This window comes from Dermacentor albipictus, chromosome 2 (genome assembly GCF_038994185.2).
Source record: "Dermacentor albipictus isolate Rhodes 1998 colony chromosome 2, USDA_Dalb.pri_finalv2, whole genome shotgun sequence".
NCBI lineage: Eukaryota > Metazoa > Arthropoda > Arachnida > Ixodida > Ixodidae > Dermacentor > Dermacentor albipictus.
In genome coordinates this window covers 124,949,316-124,962,612 of record NC_091822.1, presented here as the reverse complement: position 1 = coordinate 124,962,612, position 13,297 = coordinate 124,949,316, and the positions used below count along the sequence as shown (strand labels likewise).

Here is a 13,297-nt window from a genome sequence, read left to right as displayed (position 1 = left end):
TTTCAGTGAGTTTTCTCAAGTTTACAGAATGTGAACTCTATACAAGAACTTCAGAGGAAATGTGGTAACACGAACTATTTCGTGTCTATCATACTTGGGGAGCACCTGTGAAGCCACCTGAAAAATAAGCCTAATGCAAAACATAGTAAATGCATGAAAGAAGTGAACAGGCTGCATAACTATATACTGACACTGAACGGAAACGCCCAACTATGTGCCATCTAACTCATTTTACCAAAGCACTTTACACATATTATTCAAACTTGCAGCACAAGTCCAATCACAAGTGTTTCAAAATGCATGCAATACATATTAAATTACAATTATGTTCGTCCGTGCTTTTGTTTTTGATGCACTACACCTCATCGTGCACAATTGTTTGCACAGCACATGGAAGGGGATAATTTTCTAGCGTTTATCAATGACTCCGCAGCTGGGATCACAACGACTGCCATATTCATCATCATCTATAACTCCACAGCAGGACAATGGCTTCTTTCTCTCCTAGTAAATCTTTGTTTGCCCCAGGACAAGCACATCAATAAAAACGCCCTCACCTGTTCGAGCTCCTGGGTGAGCCTCTGGGCCTGCTGCTCCGCGGCGGCCAGCTTGTCCTGCCACGACCGCAGCTGGCTCTCCAGTTCTACTTGAGCTTCGTTGTTGGACTGCTCCAGAGTCCGGCAACGCTGCACACGCTCCTCCAGCTTGCCCTCCTGCTCAGCAAAGGTGGAAAGAAGGAATAAAGAAATGACGAAACTGTCCGCAGAAACCAGCACCGAGACACCTTCAGTGTCGAAAAGGCCTGCCACATGGGATCTAGCAGCTGGAGAACATATACAATCGCAATTTGGCAAGGTACTGAAAGTTGGTTCCATAAGATTGTGTTAGCCGAGAACACATTAACCGGTAAAATAGAAGCATAAATGTATTGGGTCATTCTTTGTGTTCTCGATCGCAAACATTGGCGCCGGGATATCGTACGAAATGGGATCATATCAACGAGGTTCTACTGTACTTCTGTTGGTGTTATACATTGGTTCAGTGGAGCAGATGGGGGTGCTGTAGAATGGTCTAAGTAATCGAGCCGGTCTGAAAATTAATCAGTGACTGTATGTGTTCTCTTTTGAAATCAGTTCTTAAGTGTTGGTGTCATTACAACAATTTAAAACAAGCTCTACAGAGTTGGCAGCTATGTGTCACACACTCTGTCTTTTTTTTTATTTTCCCTAGCTGGTCATTAACCTTGTAGACATTTTTTTTCATTACACCAAGTAAATTTGCCAGTGATTCAGGGAGGATATTTGGGATTGAAATATTGTCTTCAATTGCAAATGCCCTTCCAAGCCCTTTAACCTTCTTCTTTCGTTCACTGCTACTAGTTTACCAAAATGTATCAACGTGTCCCCTTCTCATATTTTTTTTAGGTACCTGTAGGCTTCATATCAGCATGAGAAGAGCAAGAACAGTGGTCTGCTCATCACATCGACATCCTTGGATTGTGAAATCTCACCAGGTCAGCCAGCCTCTGCTGCAGTGAGGCAATCTCTCGGGCATGCTCGGCCGTGGTGCGCTCGGTCGCAGACTGATGCCTCTCGGTGAGCTGGGCCACCTCTTGCCGGGCCTTGTCGCCTTCTTGGGACAGGGTGCGCACCTGGGCCTCCAGGTTTTCCACCAGCCTGAAGGACACAGGAACGTTTTCAGCATACACACCACCCCAGTTGATATCTCTCACTTGCATTAAACTACCGATGTTGACTGCCCACAATCAGTCAAGACTTTCAGCTACACAGGTGCCAAAGTCTGTTCTTAAACATATCTTAATGCCCCTCTTCCTTTGTTCCGCAACTTTACAAACAGCGTTACAAATGAATGGGCCTAACCTGCATCTACTGCCAAGGGTGAGGCTGAGATTAAAGAAATGATTTCAGGTTAAAGGCAAAGTGCTCGTGGATGGAAAAGCAACTGTTAATAATGTGTCTGTGTATTACACAAACGTATCATTGATGTTGATTTTTCATTTACAAGCACACTACCTTCAACATGAATTTCTTTAGTCACATTAGTAGCCTTGGACAGGGAGCTAAAGTTTAATAAAAGTTTCTCTTTCTGTCTCAATGATCAAGTGAGCATGCCCTCAACTGGGTCGGTGTAACGTAACAATTGCTTCGCCTTGATTTTATTCCTAGCTCATCATCCACCACCCACAGTTGACCAATATTGGTTATAACACAGGTGCAATGCCACTTGGGCCACTGACGAAGCATGGGAAGGAAATACATCGAACTAGAAACGTCACATTACACCAGACCTGGTTTGCCTGCTGCACAAGTGAGTGTGCGGGAAGAGAGACTTGCCGACTCACCTCTCCTTCTCCTGCAGTCGGCTGTTGAGCTCTTCCACCTGGCTGGAGCCTCCGCTGGCGGCCAACCTGACTGTGCCCAGCTCTTCCTCCAGGGCCCTCTTCTGGGTCTGCAGCTGCTTGCACTGCTCCTCCAGGGAGGAGACCAGCCGCTGCTGGTCTGCACACAATGCAACGACGACACTTTGCAGCAGGAGAAAGAGGCAAGCACACTGGCAGATGTAGCAGGTATGCAAGAGACTGTTCTAGGATTTCCACAAGCAGTGAGGCACGCTCGAAACTCCACAATTAAGCTTCCCCACAGGCTCTCCAGCATAGTGCAACAAGTACATGAGCGCAGAGGACGAACAAGACACACACGCTCTGCATCCATGTCCAAGTTGCAATATACCAATTGATGACGACATACCAACAAGAACAAATATCTCAACACCGATCTGGTTCCTCTCAAGGCACAAGTAGAGCCAGTATGGCTGCAGGCTACATTGTGGATAAGCTCGTTTGGAGACTTGAGTCTTGAGAAACACGAGATTTCTTGTCCCTTGTAATATATATATTTATGTATATAGTCGATTAGAAGTGTTCACTGCACCCAGGAAGATAATCATGAAAGACATTTAACAGCAAAAATACTATTATTTTACAAACATTGGGGCCAGCAGCCTGGCCTTCATCGGAGCGAATGAGACACATACACACACACTGCAAACACCATAGAAGACCATTCAAATGTGCCTTAGGTAGCTGATATTGACTACCCTTTCTTGCAGCCCATCGACATCACTGTCAACAGCAGTGCATCCATCATAAATCATCTGAAAGTGTCCACATCAGCAGTCATTGACGGGATTAACTCAATGATACTAAAGAACATGATATCAGCCTCTAGTAAGATATTATGTCATATTCTGGCAATCGTTATCAACAGGAAAGGTTCCCAAAGAGTGGAATATCATGAAGATCATTCCCATCTTTAAATGTGGCAATAGAAATTCACCCTTGAATTAGAGACCCGTTTCACTAACTTCAATTTGCTGTAAGATGATAGTTTCCCATTTTTACAATAATTTAGAGCATAATAACGTTTTCTTTCCAAATCAGCATGGATTGAGGAAGGGTTTACGTATCATATGAAGCACAACTGTTTGAGTGAACGACTGAATGACATTTTAACTTTTTAGATTTTTCAGAAGCCTTTGATCACACAGCTCACTGTCGACTAATTTCTAAACTATCTTCTGTTTGTTTAGAGTCACAAATGCAATGTTGGATCCGAAACTTTCTAACCAATCAGCAGCAGTTCACTATTACCAATTTTTCCTCTCTCTTCTTTTAACTTCCCTCTGGTGTACTGCAGGGCAGTTTCCTGGTCCACTACTTTTCTAATATATAATAACTTAACAACATATCTTCTAATGCACGGTTTTTTGCTAATGATTGCATAATTTACCAGGTGTTTCCTAGTATTGATGACCACATAAATATTCAATATGACCTTGACCTTCTTAGCAGTTGGTGTAGCACATTGCTAATGTTGCTTAATCCAAATAAATGTGAAGTAATGTCTTTCACTCGCAAACATTTCAATTCAACCTTTCCATACCATATATATCAATAACAACTCTGAGACTGCAGCGACTTCTTTCAAATATCTAGGCATAACCCTGACATCAAAGCTTTCCTGGACTACACTTATCAACATAATCTGCAGCAACAGTTCCCAGTCCCTTAGGCTATTTACGGCGGAGCCTACATAAGACGCATACTGATGTATGCCCATTAGCATCTACAGCATTTGTTCCCCTTAAATTGAATTTGCTTCTTCAGTATGGTCCCCTCATTTCATTTATTTAACCACTATGCTAGAATCAGTTTAGAACACAGCCGATCAATTCATCTCACAATATTACAACTAGAATGCAAGCATAACGCAAATTAAAAACAATTTATCATTTCCTTCATTGAACACTTGTCATGAAATAGCACTTCTATCGCTGTTTACAATCAAGTACATTACATTTACATTACATTTTGTGGGGATGCGCGAGTCTCACGCATCCCCTGATATGTTGTTTCCTCGCATAGCTCCCAGCTCCTGTAATCCGGCTTCGCCGCATGTCTTTACTGTGGCAGTCGATATGCTTGCAAGGTAGTACAAGAGATGACGCGAGTGTTCCTCTGCTAACGCCACCTAACGGTGGGGTTACTTGGGTGCAAAAAGGAGAAAGCTTGTCCTCTTTGGCTCGGGGTTGGCAAGTGGCACAGACATTCTGCGCGTGCGCTGATCCATGCTTCTGCGAGACCGTCTCACGAAGCCTATCCCAGAATGGACAAACACGATCGTTCGAATGCGCCACCGTTCGCATGACCATACGCGCAAATGACCAGGCATTGGTGTCCAGCGTGAGGCGAACATATTTGCTCGTTATCCGGTCGCGGTGAGTCGGACTTCACGATTTGTCGCGCGCCCATCGGCATATTTTGTGGACAGCAACTCGGCTAGCAGGCATTAGTCTATGAAAGGTGCAATAAATGCCTTTGTGATTGTTTGCACTACGGTGTTGTCTTTCCTTTGTCCCAAGAGCATGGGTGAGAATGCCACAATTTACATTACATTTAGATTACAAGTACATTCACGAACCAAGGCCCTATCCAATAACTCTGCAAGTCTCTCTACTCACATCACAAAGATTACATAATCATCTTTCTTTTACGTGCATGTATGGTAAAGCAGACACTTTTAACTTTCATGTATCATGCGCTTGTAGAATGACCTTCCCGATATCCTGGTAGCTTCAGCTAACGAAGAAAAATTTCGTCACAACATAAACGCACATTCCTTACTTCAATTAACTTCTTGTCTGCTTTGCTTCTTGTCTGCATATTTTGTCTCTTTTGCTTTAAGCATTTTCGACTTTGTGTAAACTTTATTCTCTACCGTATCTTTATTAGCAAAGTGTTCTTATAATTTGTATAAGAATATGCTCCTTATACTATGTATTATTTTGAAGCTCCCCCTACCCAGTGCCGATTATTCGTGCCTTTAAGGCATTTTGAATGAATGAATGAATGAATGAATGAATAAATGAATAAATAAATAAATAAGCAGAAAAACTATTTGTATCTGTCAAAACTAGAAGAGCTGCACCACACTGTGAGCTATGTCCATGGATCCTGAAATCTGTGTATTGTCAGAAAGCAAGTCAATCTTTAGAAATGTAAGTGATAAAAAGCGGCACACTTATGGCAACCTTAAGGTAACTCAGCAACTCATTTATTGATTGCATGCCACAAGCACACACTTTAGATGACCGCAGTTCACCAAGTAGCTCTCCCTTATACACTACTTAAAACCTAAGCAATCACACCTCATGGTCTACCTCTTCCTACTGTGACTACAACACAAGTACCCCAACCTCTTGGCAAAATCCCTGGGAAAGGCCTCAATGATATGCAATTTCTTTGGTGCAACACTTTTAATATACTCTTTGTCAACTTTTTCAGCATTGGTAAGCTGCTGCAGGGCATTCTCTTCAGCTTCATCAGGTCCCACAAACTTTAGCCTCTTATGCAGCACCATTGCCACTCTATGCTGCTTCTTAGACAAGAGTGCACAAAATGGACGAATCGGGCTCGACTTGAATATGGGGCATGTTAAAGTGAGTGCAGCCTAACACCCCATTCAACCATCATGTTCACTACAGCTAAACTCACTACTACATCACTACAGCTAAACTACACAATTACAAACTCAGCAGGGCAAAGGAAAAAAAATTCACTTTATGAGAATATTGTTGTTTAAAACTGGAGTTTTACATGCCAAAACCCCATTATGATTTTCAGCTACACCTTAGTGGGGGATGTTGGACTAATTTTGACCACCTGGGGTTCTTTAACTCATTGCATGGTACACAGGCGGCTTTATATTTAGTGCCCTTCGAAATGTGGCTACCACAGCCAGGATTATATCCTTTGCCACTAGGCTTAGCAGCGCAACACCAAAAACACTATGCGGTCACCATGGGGTCCCACTTCCCAATCACAGCTGGAGGCGTGGCAGCCCACACTGCAGCCACCATTTCAAGCGCCATAAAGAAGTCCACGTCGGTGGGGCATACAGTTATTTGTTTTTGTTGCACTTTTTTCACCAAGCTACAGATTATGCACTGCACTAGGTAAAACCGTTGTCACATGTCAGTAGAGGGATACCGCCGTGCCATTTGAAATGGCCAATTAGCAAACAAGATGGCGACCATGACGTCATTCCAGCGCACACAATCGCTTCTGGCACTTTGTTGCTTCTTAATATGTTTGCATTTTTTGGGTACTTCCAGCACTTTCTAGGGGCTATCTATCTATGTTTGCACATTTGAATGTATGTTTGTATCTAATTGTTCTCCCGCCTACCTGGGTTACTGGGTGGTCCGTGGTAGAATGGGTAGTGCAATGGGCAGCTGTGCTGAGGGAACAGGGTTCCAAACCAACCGTTAGAGCAACTTGGGTCACCGAGTATAAGCCAATGTGTACATATGTGCTGCTCTTCAACGAATCTCTTTCACGCCGACATGGGGTAGGTGCAAGACTGGGTAGGTATCGCTGTTCGAAGAAACTCTTTCACACCGACTTGGAGCACTGGGTATGTGCTACATGGTCTGTGCCGGTCTTCAATGAACCTCTTTGCTGCCAACTTGGGCAACTAAGTATGTGCCATTGCTACTTGCTGCATTTATTTAATATCCCTTAAATTTCTCCGATGCTGAATGGGACAAGGGTTCCTCAAGGACAGCAACTCAATGCATTAACTGGCTGCGCCTTAAATACACTGGGTATGTGCAACTTTTCAATGAACGCCTTTTACGCTAACACTTCAGTGAGGTGTGCCATGACTGCACCGGGTATGGCCGCTATTCAATGACCCTCTCATCAGCTTGGGTCACCGAATATGTGCCATTGAGTGTGCAGCAAGCGAGGGAACAATTCTAAGTGTTCGAAGGCACTGGCATGCCACGCTTCGCGTCTCGAAAGCCATGCGCAGGCTTCTCGGCAATGCCACTAGATGGCGCAGCGTGCCCAGAAAGAAGCATGAGGGAGGAGCCTGGTTGCCACATGACGCGTTCCTTAGCGTTTGCACGCACTAGCACTCCATGCATTTCAGAGGCCACGCCCAGGCTTTGCGGCAGCGGTGCTTGATGGCACCATGTTCTTAGGGAAGCGCGAAAGTGGAGTCCTGCTGCAGTACATGCCTCCTCATAACTTGTTTTAATGGTGGCAATGCATTGTGTAACAATATTGATTCAATGCTAACACATTACTATTGACAGTCATTGTGAGATGGGTTCCACCGCATTTTGCAACAAAATGGTGGTGGTTTTTGTTAGTGCACTTTGACAGTATTCACGAAACTTAAGTGTGGAGAAAGCGCACTTTTTGTAGTCTGTTAGCTGTACACGAGTGGAGAATATGGGGTCTAATGTTCCAGCAGATTTCGCTGATGTGGAATTCTAGTTTAGTGGCGTTTTGTTGTTGAGAGATACGAAATGCACTGAATCCTAAGGGTGTTCGATGGGGATACGAAAATATTTTGTTGTGGCATGAATTTCGTAGTCTCGGGCTTTCATTATCGTGATGTTCAACTGTATACCACATGCAAACATCTGTGCACCCAGCTCTCCCACCGAGTCTGGCATTCTCACAATCATATCGTGTACGACAACAGCGCCACCCCATGCAAACACTTCCGAGCATAATAGAGTCACTAACTTGTGGAAACAGCAACTTAATTTATTATCTTGCAACATTTTGGTGCAACAAATGTCACAGATGCATGGATAAGCTTGCACCAATTAAAAGTGTTTCACTATACTGCAACCACGGACTCAAAAATGTGCAATTCTAACTCGACTATTGTATGTGCACGCAGATGAGATAAAGAGGTTTTTCATAATAACACCGAATATTTATATGGCCTTGCAATCGCGATCAATATTAAACTACGACAAATAGCCAACTGCAGTCAGTACCTATACGGTTTAATTGCATACAGCACTCACCTGTGGCCAATATTTACTCATACAGCCAAACCTCATTACAACGTAGTCACATCAGACAATAACGCCTTCTGCATATTCCTTACGTACAGCATTTGTTATAAGCATACATATACATTACATGCTGATACAAGCAAGGAACATTTTAGCTGCGTTATATTTAATACCTCATTATACTTCTGCTTGTTATATTGAGGTATGTTTGTACAAATGAACACCTATTTGGGAACGGAACTACCATGTACATACCTGCAGCATCACTTTTGATAATCTGGGACTCTTCGCTGAGGAAGTCGTAGTCTGTCTGCACCTTTGCTAGCCTGCTGGTCAGATCTGGAAAGGCAAAAGAGAAACGAAAGTGCTAAGGTGGGAGGGGGCTGCAAGTTACGAGCATATGCTATTAATGTTCACTGACTCCATCAACATTAGGCAAATCAGTTGGTCAGTTTTAAGTGTTACACAATTAGTTCGTTTCCAATTCACAAGTGATGGCAGCACATTGTGTTTTCTCTTTCTTCCTTGTTCTGTTGTCCAAGCAGTTCTCCATGCTACCCACGCACCAAAATAGTCACACTCATGATGACAATCTACCCATCTCATTTCTCATGTGTCTGCCAACTGCAATTAAGGATGGTTCACAGTAGAATTCGATGATGCTTTGTAACGATATAAACAGCATCTGCTTCAGCAATCACAGCGATAAAGAACATGCACACCTTCGATGACTTGCTGCTGGCTTTCATCCTTTTCCTTCAAAGCCTGCAGGTTCTCCTCCTGAGGAAAGAAAAAGAAAATATGCGTTAATAGGTCGTACCAGAATAGACAAGCAAAGCCATGAACTGATATATTCTCATGCCTAAACAGTAAACATCATAAACTTGGGATCCACCGCATGTTAGTCAGGGAACTAAAGCAATTATATAGGCAGATGCGTAGGCTCACTAGTTCTTCAAAGGTGATAAACTGCATCTTCTAACTGTAGCGTCCCCTCTGAATCTTTTATCATTTATATTCTCTTGGCTTAACCAAAGGATATCTTTCTGCACAGGGCCAGGCTACCTAGCTGTGCCCAGAAATAACAGAATGTTCAATAACACAGGCAGAGGGTAAACTTTTAACCTTTACATCTTGAGTAAAATATGAGGCCATAAAAAGCAAGGTTCGAAATGACAGAAGGGTCAGGTCCACCCAACAAAACACACAGGCATGTTTTGAGGCAAGGTCGAAGAGAGGACAGTCAAGCAAGAAGTGAAGAAGCTCTTTGTGTCACCCAGCAGTTGACAAGCAGCTACGGCTGTCACTCACAAGCTCGACCGCATTGTCCCTGAGACCGAGCAGTTCCTTGGACTTCTGCTCCAGGGAGGCTTCCAGTCGGAGCAGCGCCTCATCCCTTGATATGAGGTCTTCCCGCAGCTTGCCTATTGTGCTTCCGTCTTCAACCTGAAGCATGCCAGCAGAAAATGACAAGTCATGAAAATCATAAGCAAGCTGAATCTTGGTGTCCTCTAATTAAATGTCAAATGCAGCAAAATTTTATACTGCGTAGAAAGCATAGTTGCAGATAGCGTAGATCTAAAGCAGCCTCTGAGCAAAATTTCACACTTCAGATATGAGTGGATGCATTACAAAAAGCTTGTCAATGCAAAAATATAAATTCTTTTTATATCAAAATTGAAAAAAATGGTGCCACTAGTGCTTGCCAGAAATGATACAGCATTTGGAACATTGACATCCAGCACAGCACAGATGTAGAGCCACCTGAAAATATCTTTTAAGTATTAAAGTATTTCTAAACAAGAAAAATTCTATGCAAGCTTTAACGAAGTGCAATGTTATATGAGCACACAGTGTGTGCACCATACAATATTTCATTTCAATAACTTTTTCATTTCATTCTCAAAAAGTGCTGTTGGCGCATTATAGTTAGGATGGTCAACACAGTAAAACACAAGTTAGCATTACTTGCTGAAAGGCACTGAACAATCTGCCTTGTTTTGCTGAGTCACGAGATTGCCCATCCATTGCAGTAAGGGTGCATCCCCAAAATGCAGCACTGACCTGCTTAGCTTCAAATGTGGACAGCTTGGCTTCAGCTTGGCTCAGGGCTTCCTTCAAGTTCTGCACCTCACTTTTGTACTGCACCATGAGCTCTTGCATGCCATTATCCTGCGTGGAAAAGAAAAAAAGCACTCGAATTGTAAAGCCACCCCATGTTTGGCAGCAAGGTTCTATCACAGAAGACAGATAAAGGCAGCAACGAGGCTTTTGATACCAGAGTGCAATCTATGCATGACAGATTTAATGGTGACGCGGAGAAAAATGGGACACCTTGCAGAGCATAGCCTCAATTTCCTTCATAGAGTACTAGCAAAAACTTCTGCCTCTCTTTGTCTTTGCTTCAAAATGTAGCTGTCAGCACAGTAACCATGGTGTGAAAAACCTCGAGTTCTGATGTGCTCCACTGGTAATTACTTGCAGTATTTGCTCAGATGCAATGTAACAGTGAGTCTCTTTCTGACAACTAAAATTTAAAAATAATATTAATATGATTATAAAGCAAACTAATAACAATGCATAATGCAGCCATATCCATTCACGTACAATAAAGCCTCCAGGTATGGTATGATGGAGGATTCTTCATTGCAATGCGTGCCTCAGGTCCTCATTATGCTTTGTTAAGATGTTTTAATATGATTCTGAAGCTCTGTGGTATGGGGCGAGACAGTGCATGCCAGCCCAGGCGATGGACGCACGTCGCTTTACTCATTATGGATGAGTAAAGTGGATGACTTGACGTGGATGAATGGATGACTTTCACTATTTGCTGACCTCAGCCAACTGCCATCGAGAAGCTGGGTCTCCCACAGAGCGCAGTCACTCAGTAACAGAGCTTAATGCAGTTTTCGCAGAGTGTTGCCTACGTTGCGCTCCACTCAGATTTCAAGCGCTGAGGTGCTGCAAGGAACAGGGTAGATTTTGAATTTTTCACAAGACCATGTTCCCTAGATGGGAGCAACACAGCTTGGCTGCAAAACAACCAAGAAGCCAAGTAGATGCACTCTCAGGCTCCACTAAATTGACTTCACAGAGGAGCAAGGGAAGTGTTGCATGTTCTGCTGCCGGTATAAGTGTTGTGGGCCACGTGCACCAGCGTTCTGGCTAAATGGTTGAGTGTAAATTGGTAGCACACGTCAGTCTGAGCAGATGAGACCGTAAATGCACAGCTAAAGCTCTCTAATGACACACTGAAGCGTAATTAAAAAATAGAATCTTAACATCAAAGCCATGGTTCCAAATATAATGCTAGGTACTTTCTCATGCTGGCATCTCAGTAAAAAAAAAGAAAATGTAACTGCAATTATATTGGTGCATTCTGCTAGCCTTGGTCCTGCAGGAACATAAATATATCATGATGACGATGATGATGATGACGACGACGATGACGACGACGACGACGACGATGATGATGATGATGATGATGATGATGATAATATTGGTGCAAGTTCTTATCACTGTTCTGAGTGGCCAACTCTAAAACTAACTCCTGCACCATTCCATGGATGTTCAGTGACCTCAAGACATCAGTGACATCAGCAGTCGTGTGATATCACAAACTGGAGTGGCACCATTTGTAAGTCAGTACAGTGTTCCAAGTCAAGTCATGCTGCCGAAACCCAAGTGCACATATCTGTCTAGCACCACCACATCCTCTTTACCTCACTAGACACTCCTTGCATTTCGTGATGGATACGCTTGGATAAGACTATTCTCTGGTAAGTCAAAACTTCCCTTGTATCTTGTCTTCCTTCCCAGTGGCTACATTGATCACGTGTTGAGTGCAAAGATTTCAGGCAGGAGGGAAGGACTGATCTGTAGAAGTAAAACTGTTGCTACTTTCAAATGAAAATTAAAAATTAAAAATGTTCCTTAAAAATGTTCAGCACTTGGTTAGCCATGCCTAGCTGTTGCCACGATTGCTGACGCCCAAGGCAGGAGACTTGAAACTGCTGTTGCCACTTGTCTTTCGTTTCTATGAACTAGCCTTGAATACAGTTAAACCTTGTTATAATGACATCACATTTTACATAAATATACAGTGAAATACCAATAATAAAAATCACTCAATTTGAATTGATGGATAATTCGAACTGTTCTGTTGGTCCCGGCAAAGCCCTGTGTACTTGAATAGAGAAAAACTCCCACAAATTCGAACTCCAAAAAAGCTGCAGAAATTCTGGGAATCGTCTACTAATGTGTAAGCATTGTTTGGCTCGGCTGTGGCCTTCGCTTTTGCTTAGTTTTGCTTACTTGCTTTTCCTAGCTTATGTGCGGCAACCCATGGCCTTTCTGGTGGCAAAGAATTCTCAGGCTTTAGTAGAGAATTGTCAGATTTTCTCACCGCATCCAGTCCCTTCAATGCAATCATACCAATTCAGCTAGAACGGCGCTTCCGACGGAGCACAGCAGCCGAAAGGGAACACCAGCTGCCGCAGTAGCACGAGGTATTGCACGAGGAGACGGTGCATCACCGCGATGCCATGTCACCCTCGCTGTCGCAAGCCTGTATTATGCACGTGTTCCTTGTCTATACACGCTCTCGCCTGCATTATGACTCCGCCTCAGTAAGGCCCAATGAGAGCCCGCCAAGCATCTCAACACTCTCGCTTGCCCGCGAGGTTTTCATAACTGAAAGGGCACTCAGCGGCATTCAAGTGGACAGTGGGCCACCCCAAAATCTCAATTTGGCCCACACCCAAATTTCAAGATGGCCCAAGCCCACATTTCAGATGTACCAACCCCAAATATCAAGTAGGGCTACCCCAAAATTGAAGTTGGCCTACTCCCAAATGCAAGCAGGGCCAACCCCCATCCCAAATTTCAGTTGGGCCAC

General features: G+C 43.5%; 1 protein-coding gene across 7 annotated transcripts in view; it reads right to left on the bottom strand.

Annotated features, from left to right (window-relative positions):
• LOC135910729 (CAP-Gly domain-containing linker protein 1-like) overlaps positions 1-13,297 on the bottom strand; it is a 155,104-nt gene that overhangs the window by 35,244 nt on the left and 106,563 nt on the right. For all 7 annotated transcript variants that reach the window (XM_065442778.2, XM_065442779.2, XM_065442777.2 and 4 more), the window contains 7 exons: positions 10,465-10,572; positions 9,712-9,846; positions 9,123-9,180; positions 8,656-8,739; positions 2,363-2,519; positions 1,511-1,676; positions 558-713 (listed from right to left, as the gene is read on the bottom strand). In XM_065442778.2, coding sequence (XP_065298850.1) covers positions 558-713; positions 1,511-1,676; positions 2,363-2,519; positions 8,656-8,739; positions 9,123-9,180; positions 9,712-9,846; positions 10,465-10,572 — 864 coding nt within the window. The remainder of the gene's footprint in view (positions 1-557; positions 714-1,510; positions 1,677-2,362; positions 2,520-8,655; positions 8,740-9,122; positions 9,181-9,711; positions 9,847-10,464; positions 10,573-13,297) is intronic.